Here is a 19,439-nt window from a genome sequence, read left to right on the forward strand (position 1 = left end):
ATTACTTATGCAGCACAAGGTGGGAAAACTTGCAGTGCCCAGGGCTGGCTCTAGGCACCGGCGCAGCAAGCAGGTGCTTGGGGCAGCCAATGGAGAGGGGCGGCATGTCCGGCTCTTCGGTCTCTCAGAGGGAAGGACCTGCTGCCGAATTGCCGCCGAAGAATGAAGCGGTGGCGGTAGAACTGCTGCCGAATCGCAGCTGCTTCCCCTCCCCCTGCCGCTTGGGGCGGCAAAAACGCTGGAGCAAGCCCTGGCAGTGCCTGCGCCCAATCATTACTCAAGCCAATGCTGTTAATCTCACTTTCACGAGTACCAAATTACCACCAAGAAAAAAGTAGAAAATTATTCAATATGAATACCATTATGAGAAAAGGGGAGTCATAAGTGTTCAAAAATTATTTTATAGAAAAAGAGATTTATGTAAATTGAAGTTCAAAGACCAAAATTTTCAAACTTGGATGCCTAAAGTACAGCTGTGTTTTAGCTATTTTTAATATCTAAGTATAATTGGGAAAGACTTGCAAAGGTGAAGAGCATCAATGGGACATACAGATTGCAGTCGGATTTGTGAATTATCAGCACTTTTGAAAAGCAGGCTATTTTTAGTTAGGTGCCCAACTTGAGGCACTCAAGTTTGAAAACGTTGGCTCTAGCAAGCACTGTATCAAATTCTAATGGCTTATACTGAGTAACAACACATCAGTGAATGGTGGTCCTGATTTAGCAGAATGTGTAAACCTTGCTTCTGATGCCAGCTACTTAGTATTGCCAGAGAAAGCACATCCCACCCATGTTTATAAATTTAGTGGTTTTATCTTTCGGTAGAGCCTTAGTTCCAGTAGAGACTCTGACTAAAAAAAGTCTTATTTCCCATCATTATAATTAATACACAGCTTTGAAGTAATTATTTTAGTACAACTAAAATAAATGTTGCTGTGGGTAATGTGTATCAGTGGAGATATATATATATATTTTTTTTTTAAAGAATGCAAATACAAGTTACTGCCCAATAGCTCCATCTAGCTTCTGGAAACAGTAATATCTTAAGAAAGGTGGCATCTTTCAGAATACATCTGTCCAGGATAGAGAGAGAGATCCAAACGGAAAACCATCTAATCATGTTGTACTATCTTGTACAATATACTTCACTAAGGACACTTTCTACCCAAAGTCCTTTCTGGTGGCTCATCAGGAAGAAGTAACTGAGCAGTTCGGTGTCATCAAGGAAACAGATGTTTCCTAACAATGTCAAATTCAGTATCCTTTAATGCCTGGCAAATATATAATTCCTTTAGAACACTCACTGCATTTTTATTGACACACAAGGTGATAGAAATAAAAGTAAACCTACTTGTTATGCAGTATCGTCTATTAACCATTTTATTTTTATATGCATGTGTTTCTAATACTTCAGCAGAGTTTGAATATCTTGTAAACTAATGCTTTTTTTATAACAAATATGTTTTGGAATTGTGGTTTGTTTAGTACAGCAATTGATTAAACTGTTCATCAATGCTGATTATGATTAGCCATAGTAAGCAGAAAGTATCTGAAATTCATAAGTGCCAGGAGTTCTGACCTGAAGGATTTTTAGGAAGTAGTTGGTAGTATACTTCTTTTAAGCCTATGTAGATTTTGAGTCTTATCTGTGACTATACGGCTACCGCTCACACATAATTACAGTGTACTGCATGCTTGTACAACCCACTGAGGTTCTGTTCATGTATACAGATTGAGTTTTACTGCCTCTTTGCTAAAGTACTTGGTCCTCTAGCTCAAACAATGGAAGTGCTGATGCTTTTAGATCTAGAGGTCCCAGGTTCTCTCCCCAGAGACTATCAAGCAAGGAGTGCATCACATTCTCTTTAGATTTTGCATGCATGTAAGCATATGTAGATATATTCTGGAGTAGAAAATACATGAGGCTAGTCCTGTTTTCACTGAAGAATCATGAAGTAGAGAGCTGGTATGGGAGGCAGGCACTCACTTTTTCCCCCATTGCACCAATCTTAAGTGTAAAGGATTTGGAAGAGCTGTGGATTTTGAAGGCTGCTCTTTCCCAACCTCAAGGGATCTAGTGGGAAGGGAAACCTCCTTTCAGTGTTGAAGGGCTGCCATTGGCTGAGTTCCTCAATCCCGGCTGAGTCAGCAACCACAGGAGAGGTCCAAAAGGTCGTGGTAAATCTTGGGTTTTTGCCCAGAAATCACTAGACTCCACAGGGAAAAGTGTCACAGAGAACAAGCGCATCACTTGCTCCCATCTCCATTCCTGCTTCTGAGTTTAGCATGGAAGACTGTCTACACAAGGCATGGGAAGGACATGGGGCAGTGAAAAGAGCACTCTATTCTACCTTGCCCTCCCTTTTCCAGGGATCTACATGTGGAGAGCTCCCACTGTGCAGATTATTTGGGGATGAATCTGTTAGCAGATCTGTTTGACCTGAAATGCAGAAATGGTGGTTTAACAATAATACTGTGAGGTAGCATGGCGTACAAACTAAATGCCATCTGTTTTGTTTTTCTGATATATAGTCTCCGGAGCAGAGAAGATGAGAGAATATCAAAACCAGGAGCTGTCTCTACACCTGTAAAGAATGCAGATGATATCCCTGTTTCTAAAACCATGGAGGAGGCTATAGTTGAAAGAAATGAAAAACAAACTCCACCTCTGCCAGGTAAATATGATAAAACGCCAAGTTATGCTTGCTGCTTCTAATGAATGCTCAGTAAGAATTTGCACTACTTCATAACTACAGCATGATTTCTCTCAAGCTATTAAAATATACAACTGCATAAGTACTCAAAATATGCAAATTCAAAGGGCCCAGCTCTGCCCCTAGTTACCTGGGTGAAGCCAGTTTAAGTAATGGCAGAAGTGGGCCCAACGTTTTTTCATTTTTCTGAATATGCAAGACTCCCTGTGAGCATAGTTCAGCTTGCGGTATTTGTAGTTTTCAATTCTGGAAGATCACTCTAAAGCGCTCTCTGCTGTGGGATTAAAAACTGTGTTGGTTATAGCTGTCTTTAAGCATGGTTGTTGCTAAGAGGATTCTATCATGATTTCCAAAGCCAAGATAAGATGGAGGGCTTTTTCCTCTAAAAGCCATACTAATCCCTTTAAACATAGATGTAGCTAACACAGTTTTGATCTCAATGGAGAGCTAAATCTTTTTTGTTTATTATTTTTATCATCATAGCACTTAGGGGCCTAATTATGCACCAGGACCCCATTGTGCCATACACTGTATAAACACAGAACAAAAAGGCAGATGCCCAGGTTACAGGCCGGAGTAATGGATAAGATGGTGGTGTAGTGTCCACAGTAATCATGAAAGGAGGGAGTGGGAGGATTTGGGGGATTAAGAGCTCTGTTTTACCTGTGTGCAGTTTGAGCTCATGGCAAGACATCTAGGAGGCAATATCAGAGAGAGGCAGAGATTTTAGTTTAGATGGAAGAATGCAGGTCTGGAGTAGAGATCTCAAGAGTTGAGACTGTGGTTGAATTTGTATTTTGCGGATTAGATTACCCAGAGATAAGTAGAGAGGGCAGAGAAAGTGCCCAATGACATCTCTGTGGAATCCGCACAGAAAGTTGAAGGAAGGATGGACCTGCTGAAGGAGTCATTGGAGATTTAGGAGGAGAGAAGAGGACAGAGGGGAGACAACCCAGGGAGGACAAGATTACAAGGAGGAGGAGCATGGTCAACTGTGTCTAAGGCGGCAGACTGGTCAAGGAGGATGAGGATGGAGTACTGGTTCTGAGCTTTGGCTAAGACAAGGTCATAGAGACTTTAGCAAGAGCAGTTTTATTGGCGTGAAAGGAGCAGGAGTTATATTGGAGAGGATCTAGGATGGAATTGGAGAGAAATTCGAGATGGCTACTGTAAACAGTGCTTTTAATGAACTTAGAAATGCAATCTTGAGAGGACAGTAGTTAGAGAGGCAAATGGGTTCAAGGGTGGTGGTTTTTTGTTTTTGTTTTGTTAAAATGAGAGAAATGAAAACATGCTTGTATTGTGAGGGGGCAGGAAAGCCAGAGGGAGGAGAGAGGTGAGGTGTAAGGAGGAGATGAGTGGGTGTGAAGGAAATGGGGGGGATGGGATGTAAGGCGTTATTGGGACAAGTGAATGGGTTGGAGGAGGAGATCAGGCAAAATTCTGCATCTGTTATAGGGGAGAAGGAAGAGAGAATAGGGGGAGGAGAAAGGAAGGCAATCCGTGGAGAGGGGGAAGATCACATCATTTTGTCAGTTTTCGCTTTTAAGAAATGAGTGAGCAGATAGAGAAATGATGACAGGAGAATGTAAAAGCTTGAACAGTGAGTCAAAGGCAACTGAATCCCAGACCTGCCATTTCAGCTAAGGTAGAGATGTAGAATTGTTTAGCTGGAAGATTACAGTAAGTGACTGAACCCTTTTGGCTTCTCCCATTTTTGGGCAGTGGTTACCCTAGTGGAAATCGTAATCCTTAATGTCCAAATCTTACATGATTGGGAAAAAACAGTGTAATGTGTTTTCTCTTTTAAAGAGTCCTGGATTTATCTTTCAACGGATGTTATCAAAGTACAATGGGAAATTTGAAAAAACAAAACAAAACAAAAAACAGTGCAGTAGTTAGACCAGCCTTAAAAAAATCTACTCACCCAAGAGGAGTAATCTTAGTCAGTACAAGAGAGTTATTTTCATTACTGACACTTGTGGATGGGAGAAGGATTTTGTTCCTGAGCTAGTAGATTTTCATGATAACAATTTTGCAAGGATGAGTTAAACTGTACTGGTTCCACATCCTTTAAAGAATTAATAACATGGCAAGTTGGGTTTTTTGTTTTTATTTCTTAATAGAGCCAAAGCCAGTGTATGCTCAAGCTGGACAGCCAGATGTGGATTTACCAGTCAGTCCATCAGATGGTCCTTTACCCAATTCAGCTCATGAAGATGGAGTGCTTCGGTAATGTAATTCAAAATTATTTATTTGAACCTGATCCAACAGTCCTCGAGCAGACCAAGCTTTCATTAAGTCAATGAACATTACGTCTGCATGGGGACATCTAGGGCTTTGTCTTAACATACATTTCTAATCTGTTTATAAGTATTGGGGTGGGAGAGTTGAGGCTCATCTGTGAGCTGTGGGTGCTTTAAGTTATATTACATATTTTGTAATTTTGAAACTTACTAATCACTTTATAGATATTATTTAATAACATGTGTTTTGTTTCTCTCTCCCAAACACTGCTTTTCTTCTCTTTTAAGCAAAAAACAGTCCTGCATTCAGGAGAACCCTATAATAATGTTATCACGTTGCATGCTATATTCTCTCCTCCCACCACCACCCCAAAAAAGAGGGAGGGGGAAGAGTGAGAAATAACAATTCAGTTGTAAACTTCCAAAGGAAGGTTGACTGTTAAACAAACAAAAACCCTTAAATTTTGAAGTATTCTATTTAAAATACGATTTATATATTAAAGCAAACTACAAAATCTCTTAAGCAAGTAAATGTTACCATTATTTTCAAAAGCTGAGCTGATGAGAAGAATATTATGCTATTATAGTTAGTGTGTTGCTGAAAGAAATAGCTTGGGTAGGATGATATCAAATTGCAATAATGAACAAATTCTCTGCTGGTGTAACTCCCCAGCTGCTAATCTGTGACCGCATATTCATCTACTGTATGTCTATTAATTGGAATGTGTTATAAACCTACAGGCCAAGCATGAAGCTGGTAAAATTCAAAAAAGGAGACAGCGTGGGCTTGCGGTTGGCTGGTGGCAATGATGTAGGCATATTTGTAGCTGGTGTTCTGGAGGACAGCCCTGCAGCGAAAGAAGGATTAGAAGAAGGAGATCAAATTCTCAGGGTAGGTCAAAATCTTTCATACAAAGAATCTGTTGTTCAATAATGCAACAGAATTTTGGTCCATGTTGCCTTTTTAGTGTAGACTGTTTATCTGGGCCTACATTGATTGGGGTAGACGATGGTGGTAAAAATTCTTCCAGCTTCCACTATTGCTACTAGATCACTGGTAAATTATGGCTCCCAAGTTTCCTAGTTTCAGATTGGACAAATAATTGTTTAACTAACTGGCTTTTAAACTGTTAACAAAAAACGTGTATAAATATCTCTGTCATATATACAAATAATAATCAGCACGTAGGACTTAGCATCTTTCATTCATAGGTTTCTAGTCACTTCGCAAAACTAGGTAGGTAGCATTGTCCACAGGAAGCTACTGCCCAATCATCCCCACCCCTATTTCAGAGCACTGCTTCCAACACACGTTTTTCAACAGGAGAAGAATGTGCTTTATTTACCCTGCAGTTAGCTCAGTTAGTGAATAGATTAAAACTTGGGTATCACATACGGTATTAAAAGTATACCATTAGAGAGCTGGACCAACCCCTTATGTATAATTTGCAGAATATATGGTAAATTGTGTAAACTTGTTTTTTCCCCCACATGGATTAGTAAAACTCTCTTAATGCCACTAGGGCATGTTGTTGCTAGAAAAGTAAATTCTTTGTATTCTTTCATAGTGATGACAAAGTTTAAAATGTGGAATTTTTAGTTCTCATTTAATTTTACAAGGACTTTTGTACTTCAGTCTATTTTCAAAAGCAAGATGTTTGGACCTCTTTACCTGCTGTTTATGGACTTTGGTGGGGAAAAAGGATAGACCTACACTTAGAGTTTTGAAATTGAATTGATTAAACTTTAAAGAAACATGTTTTAACAGCATGCATGTGCTAATCATTGACTACCTAATGTTGATAATCAGAACTCAAATGTTCAAATATATATTAAGATTAGATAGCAAGGAGTAAGGGCAACTGTAAACGAAAATCATGTGGAACGAGTTTGGACAACTGATCTAAGGGTTTGTCTACATGGGGCTTAAACCGGATTAAGTTGAGTTAATCCAGTGTGTAATGTCCGCTGGTCTCATTGCAGACTCCTCATAAAATCCCTGAAAATAAAGAGAGATGGAGATTGTACTTTAGATAAGAGAGTGATAAAGAAATGGATCTTTCTGTGGCCAAGGACAGTGTTACCACAGCAAAAGACACTGTTGAGAAAGACTGGGATGCAGAGGAAACTCCTGGAGGCAATACAGAACTAGAATGCTTTGATGCAGCACTTGCTGCTGCTTCTGCTGCCAGGACAGCAGGCAAGGCAGTGCTCCAAACCAGGACCTAGCCTTGTTCTGTACCTCCTGGATAGCACAAGATACTGAGCTCAGCCACTTTGAGCCATCTAATGCTCTGTATAGCTTCAAGTCTCGCCGCTCAACATGACGGATGTCAACCATCCTTTGTGGCACCCTGGAGAAATACTCCTTTCTATTTATAAATTCTAAGCCCTCGTCAGGGGAGGTGGGGGTGAAGTCAAAATAATAAGCACAGAGGTCTCCTCAGTTGCCTCAATACAGTTTGGGAACCCATGCATACAAAGCCATCAATCTCCTGAACATTAATAAGCTTTATAACCCACTGAAACAGTATTTTATCCATGGCATTACACATCTGCAAGACAGTGGCTCCAACAGTCGATCTCCCTGCTCTGGATTGGTTGGTTATGGACTGCTCGCATTTGGGGTTCTCTACCTTCTAGATGGCAGTGGTGACCCACTTCTCGAACGGTATGGGGCACCGCATGTTGGCATGCTGCTCTTGCACTTCCAGAACTACTTCAACACGTATCTCAAAAAAGATTGTCTTAGCCATTCTGAAATTTTCTTGCCACTGCTGGTCATCCCAGGTCTGCAGAACAAACCTTTCCCACCAGTTGATGCTCATTTTCTGAGCCCAGAGACAGTGCTGTATGGTGCGAAGTTGCTCCAGGAACAGTTCCTGTAGTAGCAATTGCTGGATATCACCCTCTTCTTACTCATCCTGCTTCTTCCCTTGAAGCTTAAGTTCCTGCTGCTGCCACATCATCTGCTTCTTGGTGCAGAAGGCAAAGTCCAAAACCAAAGTCACCTGGCTACTAGAGCTGAAATACAGCACAAGCAGCCTCCCTGTGTTTACAGTTGCCAGCATAGAGGTGAAGAGCATTGTTGGGACCATGCTGGCTGACAGCAATTCAAAAATGGCACTTTCCTACCCAGAAAGGAGCCTGGTGTGGAGATGATGGAGATATGAGATTTTTTTTAAAAAAAATTGGAATCTGCCTGCCTTCCCTTATGCATCCTGCAATGCACAGCCAGAAGAATTTCAGAATGAAGACTGCTTAGTAGCAAAGCAAAGGACTATGGGATACCCTCTGAGAATGCCACACTGCTAGTACGTGGCAAGCTACAGTCATGTGTATGCAATGCAAATTGAAAGAGGAGACAGCCATCCTATATGCCTGCCATTAGTGCGACTTACATATTGCATGTTAAGAAACACCTGTCAAATCAATCCAGTTTAACTCTCCATGTAGACACATCCTAAGACGCTCCTCCATCTGTAATAATCTAAACATATGGCCCTTTAAAATCTCTGGTACTTCTAGATCATCCATGATGGGTGACCTAGATGTATTCAATAAAAAAGTCTGTTCAGTTTGTACTCTGCAGGTACTGCATATTTTTTTGTTAAATAGCAATATTTTTCATTTATTCTGAGAAATATATGCAAAACGCTTCTTGAAGTTCATGCAGTTAAGTTATATCCTATTTAACTGGATAAACAACTCTAACATTAATATGTTGTGAAAAACTGCATTATTTATGTGAAATGTAAGTTTCACAATGTATTTTTCACAGTGCATGTATGTTTCACTACATCCTGTAGTAATTCAAAACTGTTGTATTCATGCCAGGTAAACAATGTAGACTTCACAAATATCATCAGAGAGGAAGCAGTGCTTTTTCTGCTTGATCTCCCTAAAGGAGAAGAGGTGACAATTTTGGCACAGAAGAAAAAGGATGGTAAGTAGTTGCCTCAAATATAAGGTCAGAAACTGCTTGGTAGGCTTTTTGAGAGCAGGTAGAGACGGTATAGCTAACCTTTGATTGTTTGCCCTAGGGAGTGGCAACTCAAGAAGGTTGGTAATGTGAAGCCTTTCATTTTTAGGTCACTATTTCAAATGCAGTAGAGATTGTACAGTAGTGATAGATTCATTGTCTGACAACAGTCCAGTAGCTTGTTTTGAAATTAGTCTGTGGTCTCAATCCTTTCCCAAGTGAATGGGGTTGTATTGCTATAACTATTTTGATTATTTTTTTTTAAACCACACAACCCTAACTGAAAGAGTTTTATATCAGTACAAAAGTGTGTAGACTAGGTCTAAATAATGGCTGAAAAACAGTGTCTGGACAATGAGGAAACTTGCACTATCAATGCTTTATGGTTCATTCATTCTGTAATAGGTGATATCTGATTCCAGTGCTGTCAGTATGGCCTGATATGCAAAATTCACCAAATCAGCTCTGAACTCATTATAGGAAAAAAGACAAATAGTATAAGTACTGTGAATTCAAGGAGGATACCAACTGTTTTTGAATGCATCACACTAACATGATATGGATTGTGAATGTCACATACATTTCACATGCTGATATGTGGGGATTTAGTCTTACGGGTTTCCAAAATACCTCACAATTAAAATGGAGAACTAAGAATAGGCAAGATTTGTGCTCAGAATCTTTTTATAGAACTGCTGTGATCATTAGGAATCCTTTAATGTACTTCAATTTCAAGTAACTTTTATTGCAGTTTATCGTCGCATTGTTGAGTCCGATGTAGGAGATTCTTTCTATATCAGAACTCATTTTGAATATGAAAAGGAATCTCCCTATGGGCTAAGTTTCAACAAAGGTGAAGTGTTTCGGGTCGTGGATACTTTGTACAACGGCAAGCTTGGGTCCTGGCTGGCTATTCGAATTGGCAAGAATCACAAAGAGGTGGAAAGAGGCATCATACCCAATAAAAACAGGTAGCATCTTGAAACTGTTTACTACAATGCTCGTGAAATCTGTGGCCCAAGTTTGTGCAAGTTCTTTGTCTGTTTAATGCTGTTTTAGTAAAATCTCCTTGTCACTCAGACATTTTATACCTTTCTTAACATTTTGGAAGAAAAACAGTTGTAGAACCCCAAGTAATTTGCAATTAGACTTATCCAGTTTGAGTACCCAAATTTACATTTGGGTTTGGTTTAGAATAGAGGTTCACAAACTGTGGCCCTTGGACAGTCCATTGGCTAGTTGCATGGAGTTGTCTCTCCCTGTTTCCAAGCAAGAGAAACACAAGGGTGGGGGAATAAATCTTAGTGCAGACAAGGCCTTAAAGGTGTGATGTCAGATTGAATTAGCTAACTGAATTCAATTAACACCTTCTAAAACTCTAGTCAAGACAAAGCAATTGTATTTCAGTGTGTGCTAATCTGGTGAAATGAAAGCCTAGTCTAGATAGGGCCTAAAATTGATGGAACAGCAAAAGTGTAGACCTGTATCTCACAAAAAAATTATACTTTCTGAAAAGTACATACACCTCTACCTCAATATAACGCTGTCCACGGGAGCCAAAAAATCTTATAACGCGGTTTCACCTATAACGTGGTATCGAACTTGCTTTGATCCGCCGGAGTGCGCAGCCCCACCCCCCCCAGAGCACCTCTTTACCGCGTTATATTAGAATTCCTGTTATATAGGGTTGCGTTGTATTGGAGTGGAGGTGGGGTACTTTGTAAGTAATTGGTGTAGTTGCCTCAGCTGTGTTAATTGATCACCAGTGGCAGGAGAAGGGGGTCCAAAAGGCAATTACTTTAAGATGTACTGAAAAACACGGGAACCCCTCATTTGGTGATCAGTGGTCCTTTAGCCTGTTGTGTCATTATAATGTGTTCACAGGTTTAAACTTTGTTAATCAAGTGTCATTTCAAAAGCTGATTTGTTTGTTGATGGAGTTGGGGTTTTCTGTCATTTTTTTGACCCCTGGAATCTCTGCCCCACTTAGAGCTGAACAGCTAGCTAGTGTACAGTACACACTTCCAAAGACAGCGGGGGGAGATCGTGCAGATTTCTGGAGGTTCCGAGGTCTACGCAGCTCAAAGAGAAATCTCCGAAAAAGCAGAGAAGATCTTTCTGCACAACCTGTTCAGACCAAGTTTCCTGCATATGAAAGAGTTGTTCTTCGAGAAGGTAGCTTCCTTTTAAAGAGATTAAAATATTTGCTGGTTCAGTTCAACATTTTAATCTTCATGATGGAAAAATAGCATCGTAAAATACATTTAAATCAATTTACTTTGATTTTTCTTATTCCAGCTGGCTTTCTCAGGCCTGTAACCATTTTCGGACCAATTGCTGATGTTGCACGAGAGAAACTGGCAAGAGAAGAACCAGATATTTATCAAGTTGCAAGTAAGTGCGTCTCTTTGTTTATCAGATTAATATAAAATTATAATTGTATAGTCACCTCTTTTTGCTAGCCTTTGCTGCGTTATTCCTGTTAATGTTTTAAAGTTTAACTTTTATATTGTCAGTAATTTATGGAAACACTCTGAAAGGCTTACATTCAGTTGCAGTTAACTAGTGATTGATACAGATATTTTAAAGGTAAAGTAATACAGATTTGCTATAGGACTCTTCAGGAAACATTACGTGCATTGAGTGAATGCAAACTCAATTTATTACTATTAATGCTATCATAGGACCCAATCCCATAACATGCTGAGCTTCCTCCGTGCTCCCTCCCCAGTCCCCTCTTTAATTCAGCATGTTGCAAAAAACATTCAGAATTAAGCTCCTAGTAAATACCTAACAAATTCTTAGAATTTTATAACTAAACTGGGGAACTAATAGTTTAATTCCTGGATTTTTTTTTAAGTAAAAAATATATCTTCAGCACTATAACTTGTATAAGGTCTGAACCAGTATTTTGAGCTAGAAAAGGAGATGGCTCATTTTATATTAATGGGGGCATAGAGAGGGTTGTGTAATTGACCAATAGGTGGCTAAGAAATCATGACTTTAACTGTGTTCTCTTGAACAGAAAGTGAACCAAGAGATGCTGGTACTGACCAACGTAGTTCTGGCATTATTCGTCTTCATACAATAAAACAGATAATTGACAGAGTAAGTGGTAAAAATATGCTTTGTTTCATTAAATGTGTAGTTGATTCTAAAAACAAATGAGAGAACAGGAGTGTTGAATTAATTGAATGATTAATCATATAAATAAACCTAATAATCATCATAATAAATGCTGGGTTTTTTACATACAATAGCATAAACAAAAAAGTATACATCAAATTTCAAAAACAAAAAATTTACATAATTTATCTCCAGGCACTGTAGTAACTTATATACTCTGTTTTTATATAAATTACAACGTGACAGTAATGCTGCATGAAACAATTTTCTCTGTGTAAACGCTTTTAAAAGTTGATCGAGCACTTCTCTGAGCACCCATTGCAGACTAGCCAATAATCTAATGGTTAGGCACTCACCTGGGAGAAAAGAGGCCTGGATTCAAGTACCTGCTCCAGAGCAGGGATTTTAACCTAGGATACCCCCTGGGCTATTGGGCATAAAGGGGAATCACAACCAACTTCCTCTGTGATTGGTGCATAAATCCCCTGTGACTCTAGCCCCAAAAACACTGATGTTTTGATAATGTCAAAAAGTTTTGTTTAGACATTTCTGAATGATTTATTTTCATTTTGACAAACAATTTGCTGAAATGAACACAAATTTGCTAAAATGTTTTGTTTCATCTTCAGTGAAAAAAAGTTTTACCTAAAAGATTCTGCCCAGCTCCAGTCAAGAGGTGTCTTTCAGTCTCTCCTGTTGAAGCTGTTCCACTTGGTATAAAACACATGAATATTTATTTGTCCAGAGAGAGAGTATGAGAGTGACTGTGTACCTCAGTGGTTAAGGTACTCACGGGGGACACTCAAGTTCTAGTCCCTGCTCCAATTACTATTATCTCTTAGTGGCATGGCAGTTCAAAGATGTATCCATAACAAATTTTAAAGCCGTAAATTACTTACCTGAGTAAGGGATGTTCTTCAAGGTGCGCCCCATGCACCTTTGATAGGAGATTTTCATTTAGCAGTGTCCATTTGGCCTACACATGCGCTGCTGATGTCCTGTTGCCCTACACCAAGACTATATCAAGCTGCACAGGCAAACAGCCCTCAGTTCCTTCTCAACTGCCTTGGCCTAAGACACAGCTTAGCACATCCTCATGGTACGTGCCTTGGCTACTTGCTGACTTTCTGGTCTAACTTAGTTCATTTTAGTTTTAGTTAGTAAGTTAGTTAGTTTGTAGTTAGTTAAACTGGTTATCTAGAAGATTGTTTTATTTCCTCCTGGGAGGTCCTCCCTGCAATGAGCATGCCCAGTTCACTGGGGTTTAAATGTTGCCACACGTTTAGAGGTCATCATGGTGGGCGACAGACACTCTTTAAATGTGTTTTGCTGCCTAGGAGAGTCTCATGTCCTATAGAAGTGTAACTTCTGTTTAGCCCTCAGATCCAGGGCTTGAAAGAACTGGGAAATCAAGCTGCAACTGTTAATGATGGAGTACTCCTTTTATCTTGATTTGGTGCCTGGTCAGGAGAACCCCCCCGCATATCTGTCTATGGGGGGGGGGGGTTCTAGCATCTCATCAACCTCAGTGCAACACTCTCCTGGAAAAGGGAAAGCCTCAGAGACCTCCTCTAAAGATCTCAAGAAGAGGAGCTCTAGCTCTCCTGTTAAGGAGTCTACCTGAAAACCAACGGTCTGGGACTTCGACCTTTTGACTCAGTACTACAAAGGAAAAGGGCTCCTCTGATACTAGTGAGGCAGGAAAATCCCATATCTCTAAGAGTAAGCCTGGCTCCAAGAAAGCTCCAGTACCTTCTGGTGGAGATGGCCAGAGGAAATACAGAAGATCAGGGTCAGACTTTACCTATCTCAGGTTCTTCGGTGCTATGTAAAACTAAGCCTCCATCTACATCAGCACCTTCTGTAAATCACTTTGAAACTCTTGGTACTGTCCTGCAGGTTCAAGCACGTCACTCAGAACCGCAACTCTACTCTGTACTTCAGGACTTTAGGTAACCAAAGGATCCATCCCCTGTTTCTTTCCATCCAACTACTGTCAAAATGGATTTCAGGATGTATTATTGTATGTTGCAGTGCTTCCAGCATTCTACCTCCTTCTGATGTGTCAACTCATTCTACAAGGTCACAGGCTACATCTATGGCTTTACTTAAAAATGTCCCAGTATCTGAGATTTGCATGGTCCTCAGTACATACCTTCTTCAGGCATTAGGCTCTAGTTAATGCCTCTAGATCTGATGTGGCTATTGGCAATGCAGTTCTTTCCTCAGTTCTAGACTCAATTCCAAAGTTCCCTCCTCCTTCTGGGGATACTGCTTGGGAGTCATCAGAAGTGCAGCATCTATAGGGACACTACTCAAAGAAAAAGAGGTTACTCACCTTGTGCAGCAACTACGGTTTTTAGAGATGTGTGTCCCCCACTGGGTGCTCCACCACCTGCCCTCTTCCCCTCTGCTTCAGAGTTCCTTCTGAGACTTAGCAGTGGAGAAGGAACTGAGGACAGTTTGTCTTGGTGCAGGGCTTGAGAATATCAGCAGTGCATGTGTGGGCCAAACGGACATAGCTAATGAAAATCTCTTATCAAAGTCACGGGGGGTGCATGTTCACGTGAAGTGAAGTGCCCATTGGCGGGGAGGGGGAATGCATCTTGAAGGACTACAGTTATAACACAGGGTTAATAACCTTTTTTTTTGTTGAGATGTGTAGTCCACATACATGGGATATGTGTATATGAACTATATATCTCGAAGAACATCCGTTATTGCACAGGTAAGTAATCTCCTTTTCTTCTTAGTGATTGTCCATATCATAGTCTACTGCTGGTAACTCCCAAACAGTAGACCTTCCCAGAGGCAGGTACAAGGAGTTCACTCCCATAGGGACTGCAGCACAGTCCTGCCAAACAGAGCATCGTCCCTGGTTGCTTACACTCGTGCATAATGTTTCATGAATGTGTGCACAGAAGACCAAGTTGCCAGCCTGCAGATGTCTCTGAGGGATATGCCTGCCAAAGAGGCCACTGATGTAGCCTGTGCCCTGGTAGAGTGTGCTAGGATTCTGTGAAGGAGAGGAGCCCCTGCCAGTCTAAACGTGAACTGGGCTATCCAACTGGAATATTCTGAGTGAACACTGCTTGTCCCCTAGCCTTCACCCCCCCTCCCCCCCCATAAACCACCAAGAGATGGAGGGTTTTTCTGAAGGGCCTAGTACAAGTAGAACAGGAAGACCTTTCTTGCATCCAGTTATGCAGCCTCTGCTTGCCTTCCCTGCATGAGGCTTCGGGAAGAACTATGACAGGTTGACGACTTCATTAATGTGCAACTCTGGAAGACCTCTGCATTCCTCTTCTTCCCCCCTCCCCTCCCCCTGGGTACCTGTATCCCTGGTTCCCTGGCTGAGAAACACTGCTCTAGGGAAGCTGGGTCCTTGGCAAACTGGGAGTGCTTATGGGGCCCACACACCCTATAAACTAACATTGTACAGTATGGGAGGTCATGGGGGCTGGTATGAATGGTCACTGTACCAGCATGGATTGGAGCCTTGGGTCAGGCCCCATTTGAGGCTATGCTCCCCATTCCCAGCATGGCTCATGCTAAGTGAGACCTATGCCCTTCATACTTTGATCACACGCATGAGGAAGCAAAGGGAGCGTGTGCCACCATCTGGATCATCCTGACTGGTGCTTTCTGCAGTGCTCAGGGAGTTTTTCCTCAGCTTTGATGTACCTTTGATATCTGACAGCCATGTCATTTTGTGAGGCTTAGAGTCAGAGCTTAGGGAAGACATTGTGCACCTCTTCTGCTCGGTGTCTGGCTGGACCTGACTCTTCCTCGGTATCAAGGCCACTTTGGGGAGAGCATCTTGGCTTGTTTTGATGGTGTCTCTGGTGCAAACCTTGAGGATCTCTGGTCCCCGAAAGGTTTGGAGGTTGGGGGACCAGGAACAGAGTCTGGGTGTATGGACTGCTCCCAACAAGAAGGCCCTCAAGCACTAGTCCCTTAAATGCTGTGTCTGTTTCAAAAAGGACCTGCAGATCCCTCACCAGTCCAGAACGTGCCGCTTGCATGGCTGTTGAGATGTATGATGGTCTTGCAGGAGGGGCAGTGCTTTAAACTCAGGGACTTGTGCTTCACCACATGGAGTCACAGGCAGTACTGGTCCACTCTGCCCCTTTATACTTTGGTCACACACATAAGGAAGCAAAGGGTGCATGTGCCACCTCTCCAGGTACTGCTAACTAAAAAGTTCTCCAATGCATGTGGACTAGAGATGTGATAACCACTTGTGGAATATAATGCAGACTATCACTTGAAAAACTTGAGTTCCCCTCCCTGTCATTAAACTCTTCAATCTGGATGTTCTTTTAGGCTCTGTTTCAAGAAGTCTCTACTGTTCCATTATTGCTGTTCTAAGCTGCCTACTCTCTTCTACTTTCTTCACATAAAGAAGGGTCTGACTGTGCGACTTGCAGCTGGGCTGTGGTGCTCATATGCATTTTTTTAAGCAAGTGACAGATTACTTAATTGAAGAAACTGATGCCAAACGCCCTCATTTAGGTTCCTGGAGATGTCTAATACTAGTTCACCCCATCTGACTGACTCCCATCCCTTCCCTCTTCTTTCATCTTATTTTAAAAACAATTGTTTATTGCCCCCTCCGATGAAAAAATGTTAGCCACTGAAGGGACATCACAAGCTGGAAACACTACATGCTAATGCACTAATTGCATGTTCCTGAGATTGGCTCTGTGGCAGGGGAAAACCAGTCAAGTCCCATGTGCAGGGAGGGATTTCTTGTAAGGAGAGTTGAAGAGACATGAAAACTAGCTCTGCCTAGGAATCTGGACCTGGCCTTTCTTCCTAGTAACCACAGACTTTGTTTCTGGTACAGTGCCCTTTACCTAGGAAAATTGCCTGATTTATAGGGGTTAAATATATTATATGTTATAACAATTCATGTTTAGGCATACCAATTTTAAGTAGCACTGATATTGATGGGACTGATTGCATGGGCAGCCTAGCTGTACTGGGAATTCCCATATGTTTTCCCATTTTCAAAATGGAAAAGGTTAGTAAGTTAGTTATTTATCAGTACATAAATGCGATGGTGAATTCTGTAGGGTAAATAGAAAACAATGCATTTTTAGTGTCTTCTACAGATTTATCATCTAGAGAGAGCTTGAAAGCTTTACTTGCATATGTACTATCTCTGCAGGACAAACATGCTTTATTAGATGTTACTCCAAATGCTGTGGATCGTCTGAATTATGCACAATGGTATCCCATTGTGGTGTTCCTGAACCCTGATTCCAAGCAGGGTGTAAAAACCATGAGAATGAGACTGTGTCCAGAATCACGGAAAAGTGCCAGAAAATTGTATGAAAGAGCTCACAAGCTACGGAAAAATAATCATCATCTCTTCACAAGTAAGTAAACAGCAGGAAATGTTTATGAACCAAGCCCAACTTAAATTGGGGCAGGGGTAATATATCCAACAGAGGTTTGAACAGCATCTCTTGTATAATGTGAATATGATTTTTAGATTTGCATTGCTAGGTAACGGAGTACCAATAGTACCCATTACATCGAAGCCCCTCAAATTTTAATAAAAAGTTGGTTAGTGGTTTTCACAAGTTTCAAAGATCTGTCAGTGCTAGTGTGTATTCTGTGTGGTTCTTTCCTTCTCTTCTTGTATTTCTACTTTCTTCCTACCTCTCTTCTTGAAGGGGAGGTAGCAGACAAAGATCCCTTCATGACCCATGGTACATTTTGGCCCCTTCCCAACCTCTTTTTCCCTTTCTTGGGTATTCTATCCTGCTCTCACTGTGACTAATTCCCACTGTATCCATGACTGGCCTTCCTTCTTGCTCTCTGGTCCTGTTGCACTTTCAGACTTATCTGTTGCCCCATAGTAGCAAAGAGTGGTATTAACAGTGGGAGAGCTGTGATGGCTTAACACGTGGTTCTGCTTTGAAAGCAACTGTAAAAATGCCATCCTAGGGTGCTGCAGTTTTCTATATTTGATTTCTGAATCAAATATGATCAGTTTCACTAATTTAAAAAAGTTGATTTTTTGCTTACAAGGCTGGCAATTAATAAACCTCAATCAAGCTAGACTCTTTCTTCCTTGTATGTCATCACCAGGAATACTTTTGCAGACCAGATTACATCTGCTGTATTTGTGTAGTCTCAGATAGGTGGAATTTAGTAAAGATCTGTCCTGCTGAAGCACAGGTAGGAATCTAAGCCACCTCACTTTCTCTTAGCTGTGTTGGCTTGGCAAGGCCAACAGGAGTAAAAATCAGCAGAAACTTATTATGAAATCTGCTTCCTTTAGATAGGACTCTGAATTAAACACAAGAGGAAAATATTTTAAGGAAAAAAATGCCACATTAATAGTTTCTTTTAGAGTAAAATTGTGCTTGAACTCCGCTCTCATTGTTAACTGTGATAAAATGCCCAAAACTACTTTATATAAAAGGGAAACCTAAATAAATGTGTGTAGACAAAGTGCCCCAAGAGTTATTTAAACTCACAATTCACATTGCATTTGATGGTAGTAGTCCAGAACTTTCTCCAACTGAAAAAGAAATGTTATAGAAGAAGTCCTATTAATCCCATTTTATTTTTAGCTACTATCAACTTGAATTCAATGAATGATGGCTGGTATGGAGCACTAAAGGAAGCAATTCAGCAGCAACAGAACCAGTTGGTGTGGGTTTCAGAAGGAAAGGTAAGAAATGTCACTTTCCCTTTGTTTGAGTAGGAATGATAAAACCATTACTGTTCTTATATAATACAGTAGTGAGCAGTCTTTCCTTTTCCCTTTTTCATTATCATATTAAGATTGTTGTAAAGTATCTGTGGGGAGGGGTGGCTCTTTGTGACTTAAAAACAATCCTGGTGATATTGCTGCTCTTAGTGGTCACCACTGTATCTGTACATCTCTCTTCCGTTCCTCTCAGATGTGCTTTCAAGACAATTGGTTTTTCTCCTGGAATGAAAAAAACTTTTTATAGTTCTGCCTATCACTTCCAGGTCTAAAGGAATCAACTGACTCAGTTGACAACTGTGAACTGCTCTACACTGATTTCTACCAAGATAAAAGTATTGACATAACCTCGGTAACGAGGACAAAAAACGTAGTTATTTGCCCATGGAAATCACTTACAAAGAAGTGTGGTGGATTGTCTGTCAGGATTAGTGGCTTTGTAAAAGATATACACTAGCTCAACCAGAAATTATGGGCTAAATGCAAGACTTAGTGGGAGAAATTCTATGGCCTTTGTTTATAAAGGAGGTCAGATTAGAGCTTGATGGTCCCTTGTGGCCTTAACATGTACAGCACAGGCAATTGCATTGTAAGCTTCCCCACACTGCCTGTGCTAAAATACCCCAACCCTGTTGCTTAGT

General features: G+C 40.8%; 1 protein-coding gene across 5 annotated transcripts in view; it reads left to right on the top strand.

The window, feature by feature from the left end:
• The window catches only part of LOC128844038 (tight junction protein ZO-1-like), a 175,240-nt gene that overhangs the window by 108,601 nt on the left and 47,200 nt on the right, over window positions 1-19,439 (top strand). For all 5 annotated transcript variants that reach the window (XM_054041321.1, XM_054041323.1, XM_054041324.1 and 2 more), the window contains exons 9-18: window positions 2,533-2,675; window positions 4,841-4,946; window positions 5,702-5,852; window positions 8,798-8,906; window positions 9,694-9,913; window positions 10,933-11,117; window positions 11,241-11,336; window positions 11,968-12,050; window positions 17,242-17,452; window positions 18,659-18,759. In XM_054041321.1, coding sequence (XP_053897296.1) covers window positions 2,533-2,675; window positions 4,841-4,946; window positions 5,702-5,852; window positions 8,798-8,906; window positions 9,694-9,913; window positions 10,933-11,117; window positions 11,241-11,336; window positions 11,968-12,050; window positions 17,242-17,452; window positions 18,659-18,759 — 1,405 coding nt within the window. The remainder of the gene's footprint in view (window positions 1-2,532; window positions 2,676-4,840; window positions 4,947-5,701; window positions 5,853-8,797; window positions 8,907-9,693; window positions 9,914-10,932; window positions 11,118-11,240; window positions 11,337-11,967; window positions 12,051-17,241; window positions 17,453-18,658; window positions 18,760-19,439) is intronic.

Source organism: Malaclemys terrapin, chromosome 10 (assembly GCF_027887155.1).
Source record: "Malaclemys terrapin pileata isolate rMalTer1 chromosome 10, rMalTer1.hap1, whole genome shotgun sequence".
In the NCBI taxonomy this organism is placed as follows: domain Eukaryota; kingdom Metazoa; phylum Chordata; order Testudines; family Emydidae; genus Malaclemys; species Malaclemys terrapin.